This window comes from Pectinophora gossypiella, chromosome 4 (genome assembly GCF_024362695.1).
Source record: "Pectinophora gossypiella chromosome 4, ilPecGoss1.1, whole genome shotgun sequence".
Classification (NCBI taxonomy): Eukaryota; Metazoa; Arthropoda; class Insecta; order Lepidoptera; family Gelechiidae; genus Pectinophora; species Pectinophora gossypiella.
Window position 1 is genome coordinate 10990359 of NC_065407.1, and position 7803 is coordinate 10998161.

At 35.2% G+C, this 7803-nt stretch overlaps 1 protein-coding gene across 1 annotated transcript; it reads left to right on the plus strand.

Moving 5' to 3' along the window:
* Positions 1-2792: 2792 nt before the first annotated feature.
* LOC126366445 (uncharacterized) lies at positions 2793-4593 on the plus strand. Its single transcript, XM_050009553.1, has 4 exons — positions 2793-2868; positions 3333-3584; positions 3926-3949; positions 4451-4593. The coding sequence occupies exons 1-4, from the start codon at positions 2793-2795 to the stop codon at positions 4465-4467; spliced, it is 369 nt and encodes a 122-aa protein (XP_049865510.1). The 3' UTR covers positions 4468-4593.
* The last annotated feature ends 3210 nt before the right edge of the window (positions 4594-7803 follow it).

The window sequence follows — 7803 nt, forward strand, 5'->3', positions numbered from 1 at the left end:
GTAGTAACAAAAATTCGTAAAATCATTCAAATCAGAAACTTTAGAAATTGGGGCGTTCCGGAAAAAGGGAGAAAATCAATGACATTTCCGGTATACTGTAGCAAATACCGTAATCTAGTAGAGCTCTTTAGAAGCACCTGTCCAACCTGAACACGTAAAGGTGAATTAGCTTCAGTTTCAAACTTCGCTTTAGTTATTGAATATTCATAACTGGATACAAGTAGTGGTATACGTACTTCGACGGAAACACATTTACAACAACTTAAGTGTAGCTAGTTTATAAATTGACAGCAGCACCTATAGTTTCCGCTTTGAGAATTCTACATCGTCAAAGGGGAGATTTAGATTGTAACATTTTATTTTATTTTAGAACGTGTGCAAACTTCTACTATTCGTTCTCGGGCCAGAATAGTTTAGATACAATAGATCAGATGGATATCGGAAAAGATGTAGACCCAAAAAAATGGCGCAACGATCTCGATACCAACTGGACAGATTGGTGGCAGTTCGAAAATCGTGATGTGTGGAAGGATGAAGGGGACGCTTTTACCTAGCAGTGGTACAATATAGGATTTATAAACAAAAAATATATTAACATTTTTAGTTAATATAAATGAACATAGCAATAATGAAACAATGCTAATTATGATTCATGAAATCGGATGTACGGTGAATAATCCCTGTCATTACATGTGGACCAGTTGTTAACATAATTCATTCGTGAGGTACTGCCTCGTCGACTGTACTGCAGCCCCCTATGTTTTTACACAGGGACGACCTAAGGGAGTTTGAGGCCTAGTCACACTAGTCACAGTATTGTTAGGTTTTTAGAGCCGACATAAAAAGTTATGTCATGAAAATATGACCCACTGAATTCGTCTTAAAGTTTGAATTCCTATTTGGATAATTGTTATCGCGTAGTTTCGAGCATATGTTCCCAGTTAATGGCACTATGTTCGGCCCTAATTAATACATGGAACTTGGTTGGTGTTAACGGGTATTTGCTATATACCTGTGCCTACCCACTCACGGATACAGGCGTGGTACTATGTATGTTATAGAAATAGGTCAAATACAAAGTAAGTATAATTTTTTATTTCAATATGTTTCTTGGATGCATGGTCCAAAACAAGTAAATGTTTGTTTACGCGCCGTAGAGTACCTAATGCAGAGCCTGCTACGTGGAGATTTAAAACCAAAGACTTTAAAAGGTTTTGCGTCAAATTTATTGCAAGGAAAAACATTCCTACGTGCAAAATTTTGACTATTCTGTGTGTTAGATAACTTATTTAGATAAGAACATTGTACTTATCAGTCGCTTGGGATCTTACTGCTCCAATTGTTATGCCATGTAATGAATGTAGGAAGTCAAATAATGTTCATAATGGGACTAGAGTAATAAAATTTAAATATCCGAGATATTACCTACAATGTGTCAGATGTATGCTAGAATGAATTGTTTTATTCGTCAAATTTTGCGACATGTTTTGCGAGACTATTATTGTACTTAATATCCTTAAAAAACTAATATATCGCAATAAAGTTGCTAGTAAGTATTATGCCTCCTTTAAGCTCTTCCTTTGTTTTATATCTATCTTGTGCACATATTTCAATTTATTCCCATGGTGTTTGTAAGCTTAAATAAACCTATCCTCTTAGCAACTGGTTGCATCCCTGGCTCAACATTCTAGCTGACGGTGAAGCGCGGAGACGTGTTCTTTTGTGCGGATTCTCTGGTGCCTGCATTTTGTATGCATGCACGGCTCATTTCATACACCGCGCCCATTGTCATTCCAATTAAGGTTAAATAAAGTGACACTTTTCTGCACGCCTTTACCAACCGTTGATTTTATATGCAATCAAATGACATAGTATGAAATATGGAGGAAGCGCCGCGCGGAAATCATTTACATAGAGCATGCAGCTTCAAATTCACCAGCGTAGAGCAAACTGTGTACGAGTAGGTACCCCCCCCTTCCGTTTTCGTGAGATTTTGCATCTCGTCGCATCTCTAAAGATAAACAGGCAACTACACAGAGTTTCAACTAGTTGCAACACTCAATTTATTAAATTGTACACGTGTAAAGTTAGCTATGAAGTTTAAATTCGTGACATGTAGTAGGTACTTATATTTGTAAGGCTCCATATAGAGACTGGAGTACCAAACCTAAAGTATTGTTTTGGATTTATTGAACCACATTAGGTACCTAATCGATTGTATTCATAGGGTAGATAACAATATTCAAATGATATAATCGGACCGTATATACGCGTATCAGAGTACAAAACGATGAACTCGTCAATATGTAACCGCGGGCTATTGTTATGTTATTCATAATTAAAAATCGTAAATCGAAGTAAATGAGTCACAACGAAAAATGCGGTTGATTTCTGATTGTTGTAAACTGGCTTTTATTTTTAGGTTAGCATGTTATAATTTATTTTTGATTTGCAGTTATCTACCCTATTGTGTTTTTATTGTGGTAACATAGCTCAGCATTTTTTCCACCAACATGACAGGTACCAAGGGTTGGAACAATTCGTGGTTTTGAGTACCTAGTAGGTTTCACAGAATAGGTTAAGTTCATGGATATATAAAATATCATAATACGTCAAGGATTTTGTGTTTCCTCGAACTGTTCACGTATTTAATTCAGACAAATTTTACACCTTCTGTTCTCTATGCAAAATAAGTATTTTGTTGAAATCTCCACATTTACCTAACAGACAGCTTATGTAAATATTTTTCTTTTGTTAGAATATTTGCACATGTAAGTGTGTGCGTAGTACACATGTATGATATTGTTGTTAATTTTACATGCGTTGTTCGCAAATTGGGAGCAAGAATCAAGAAACTGTATCGTCAGGGTATGTTGTTCTCTGTACCTACTGAACATTTGTTTTCAAATTTTATTTATCTACCTACACTCTATAGTAACTATCCGTGTTTTTCTTTGGTTTATCACCTATCTAAAAATGAAATATAATGTATAAGTAATAAATAAATTGGGCAATATGCATAATGCCCAATTATAATAGAAATAATGAAGTTTATCGGGCGATAGAACTAGTCATTATTCATAATTCCCGGACATTACGAATAATGTCCGGATTAATCGCTTGGTCATAACATATAATGTATAAAACGTTTATTTAAGAATTTTATCACTAATCGCCATATTGTACGCCAACTTTAAACTCTTATTGGTATCTGTCCTGTTATTTACACTTTCTGTTCGTAATTTCAAACCAAGGTTGAAGTATAATAATCCTTTACCCAAAACAGTATGGCCTTTAATGCTTAGTTTTATAATTACCATTTAATTTTACAGCAGAAAACACTGAGCAGTCGTCACCGCGGTCAAGAAACAAAGCATTAGTTCCGGGTGCCGTCAGGACGCGTATAAAAGAATATGTTGCGTCAATATTTCGACATTCGGCATCTGTGAGTGTTATGAAAAATGGTACGTGCAGTAGAACTGGTTGTTTTGATACTGGTCTTGGTGGCGGCAATGGTAGTCGCCCAGAACACCACCACCACAGCGGCACCAACCACCACGGCAGCACCGTCGAAGCCTTTAGGAGTAAGACTGTATTTCTGTATTTTTGTCAATTACGGGAATTATATCCAGTAGGCAGATGAGAGATAACGAGAGATAGTCGAGGTTTGTTGGTAGGGCTGGTAGAAGACCTAGAAGGACCTGCATTGACCAAATTGGAGATTTTCTTTGATAAGGTTTAGTACCGTCTACTCTGAAAACGATTGGTGAATGTGGAGGAATCAAGAGAAGTCGCAAGTACGCACTTTCATCAAATAAGTAACTATTTTTAAAAAGTCGCCTGTGCTTAAATAAGATATAACTTTTCCCCATCATGATTAATGGCTCATATTGTTTGTTAATACTGATTTTGTTTTCTTTTTCAGTTTTGTGCATCCATTTTCAGAGGAGTAAGTTTGTTTTTTTACTATATATCTAATAGATACCTACTTCCTATTGAAAAAAGACTCATCCACATTTCTCTGAAAACAAATTACGGCTTTTGTCAATTTCGTATCTTATTAATTCGGTATTTATATTTAAATTGGTTACAATTATTGGTTTCCACTATTTACTTTCAACCTACTTTCAATTTGTGCCTTTTAACGTGCCATTTAAAGCTTCTTTTGATCTATCATTTTCTAGCCCTATCAGGGGTAAATATTTTATAAAACTGTATAATATTAATTAATTTACATTTAACATTTTAAATGACCACAAAATAGTAAGTATTATTTTTGAGTTTGGTATCTACTTAGTCAAAATTAAATGTCCGCGTTGATGCCTGTAATTAAGTTTAGTTAGTTTTAATTAGAAACGATAATAATAATATATTATCTAGAATATCTTATAGCTGCCTTTTTTACGTATTAATGAAGGAATATGCTTTTATTATATTTCTTTTTTTACAGGTAGAGCAGGCAGCTGAAGGTTTTCTCAAAGCAGTTTTTGGTGTTTTTGGAGGATAAACATTTTACAGTGATCGTCGACGGATTATATGTTTACCTACTTTCTACAAATACCTACTGGTTTTTAATATATTTTGTTATTGTTGAAGGGATTAATTGTTTTTGTTCAAATTCTACCCAAAACTACAAATCAATAGTTGTACCTAGGTATATGAGTATTGTGAAAAACATCAAAACGAGAACATTTAAAATACAGATGCAGATGTTTTTAAATTTTCCTCGATCAGGCGTGTGAGAATTCACACGATAATATACTTACTTACTAGTCAAGTGTAAGTATCACCTGCCACGTAAGGAACACAAAAAGTTGGCATTCGAGATCAACTTTGGTAGGTACGAAATAAGATTTATTTTTCCTGGGACCGGACAAAAAAAATGTTGTCTTTCACAGTCGCAGTCGTAGAGTTCTGGGATTAATTTAATCAACTTTATGAGATACATAGAACTCTATTTATTTGAATATTAGTAAGTACTTTGCAAAATACTTACCATAGTTTTTTACTAATAAGTCTATTAGAAAAATTAAATAAAAACTACATCTGTAAAATATATTTACTTTATATTTTAGGGTCCACTTACCTAATCTGAAGATTGGACAGGCCCGGTTTTATATTGATTGATTCAGAGCAAAACCATTCCTGATAAATAAAAAATAGATTTTATTATAGGTAATAAAAACGAGACCAAAACATGATGAAATGATAAATGAGAGGAGCCGTGGTACCCTAGCTGGTAGAACGCTTGCCTCTCACTTTAAGGTCGCCAGTTCGAATCCAGCACAGACCTAAACCAATCATTATCGAATTTGTTTTCGAATTCAAGTTTGGATCATAAATGATTATCAGGTGCTCAGCGGTGAAGGTAAACATCGTAAAGAAACCCACATTACCGAGAAATGCATTTTCTGAGGCATGTGACCATACCTGTATAATATTGGTCTGGTTTTCCCTTCGCGGGTTGGGAGGTCAAAGAGGCAGTCGCTTCTGTAAAAAACCGGATCTGTCAAATCTTTAGGTTAGGTAAGCGGACACTGTGAAAACGGGATAATGCTAGGGAGCTGATGATAGGTAATCAAAATACACTTACGCGATTTCTTAGAGTAGAATGAAGGGTGTTTTTTACTTAAGTATTGTATATTTGTCTCAAATGGTTTTCACTACTTGGGTGAATGCACTACTTACTATATGTACGTATGAATATTCAAGTTAATATTCAGTACAGTATTCCCAAATCTAAGACAAGGTTATGGCTGATCATCAATAGATGAAGGACGCCTGTCATAGCCACTATATAAAAGAATTTGAACTGTTAAAAACTAGGCAGTATAGTGAAAACACCGAATATGACGGCACTAGGAATTGTCATTCTGGTTGTAACTGTTCTGATCGTGGGGTCAAGTACTGACAACGCGACTACACCTGCTGGCCATGGCCCTAAACCCACACCGCCGCCGCCGACCAAGCCTGGAGTAAGTGTACCTACACACATTATATTACATTTTTATATTATATTTCATAATATAGTCGTTATTTATAATCTTTGCAACTTGGCTAAGAAATAATTAATAGACTACTTCACATATTAAATTGTCCTTTCCAATGATGAACTATTTGGGTGACAGGAACGAATTTATCACCACATGGTTCATCGTAATCATCTTATGACGGCATGTTAAGCTGTTGGTCCCGATCATTACTAACTGATATAATTATAATTACGTAGTCATTACATGAGTCATCTCAGGGTTCTCAGGTGGTTCAATAATAACCCTGTTTTCTCAAGCAATATATCTTTGATTTGCCCACATCTTTTATGAGTTAATGAGGGTGATAACCCACCTCACACGATAGAAGACGATCTTATGACGAATGGGGTTCGTTCAGGGCATGGTATAGCTACAGATTAAAATCCTACTACGGAAAAATCACGCTCTAAAAAATTAAACAATAAAATAGGTATATATCTCTAAAAAATCTTCCGAATAGTGATAATAGTATTTATAAGATAGGCGTGGGCGTATGCCAATTTTTTTAAACTTATATTTTTTTATAATAGGCTTAAATCAACTAAGTAACACAATAACCTTGAAATAAAAAATAATCCTTTATCTTATTAAATGCGACGTTAAAACATTGTTTTATGTGGGAAAACAAGTTGAGAATCCCAACTACGCGACCTAGTTACGTCGGATTATTGCCTACACCACGGAACAAATTTCCAACAATTCCAAGTAATTTACACCAAACAACATCTATTCACAGGCCCTCGCTAGTCTAGCCAAGATGATAATCGATATACCCATGGGAGTAGTGGAGGCGTTCAAAGACGTAAGTTTACTTTACTATTGTATAATTTGGTAGATATAGAACGTTATGACGATTGCCGGGAGCTAATTTTGACGATTAACAGAATCGACACCAGGTATTTTCCTTTCATGGTCAGGAAGGACAGTTCTAGAAAGTTCCACGCTGCAAATCATCTACTTATAGCGTAAGACGACTAAGGAATCTAAAAGCAGTGTCCCTTTACAGTGCATCATCATAATTCATGTAAGAGCGTATGTTGGTGTAACATTCTTCATTCCTGTCTATCAAGGGTCAATTCTTTGACCTCCTTATAAGACACGACGTTCGCCTTCTCTTTAATTTGTTCCATGTAAGCCTATGCCCAGCAGTGGGCGTCGTACGGCTAATGATGAAGCTCTTCTTAGTCTTCCCTATGCTCTCTTTCCTACTGTGATGTTTTTAATAAATTCGTGCCTTATTAAGTACACAATACTACAATACTACTTACAATAGTTACAGTGCATCATAATCTAAATCGCGAAGGACACCGACCCCAAAAGTGTCTATAGTGCTCTGCCAATTCGCAGCTCTGTCCATTGGTATAGAAATAAGGGACATGTGACTATGTATGTATGTACTCAAGTATGTAGTTTATTTTTTAATTTTCGCAGGGTGCCGATTTGATTGAGAGCGTGATTGTCACAGTGATGCGGGGACTATTTAAGTGACAATAAAATGTGTTTTTGTCGTTTGGTCGGTGTAACTACGTAATAAGTTCACTATTTAAAATATAAGCTAAGTACCTAAATATAATTTTGTCGTTGCTTAATGTCAGTAGTAAGTAGTGCCCTTAATTGTTTTAATAAGGTTTTAACTGATTTTTATCACAATATGTATATTATTATCAAAACTATTACAATTTGGTATAGTTACAATAATAAATAGGACATTTTAATTTTTCGATCATAGTGAATCTCGATCTTGCTGTGGGATAGATGTCATTAAAAGAGC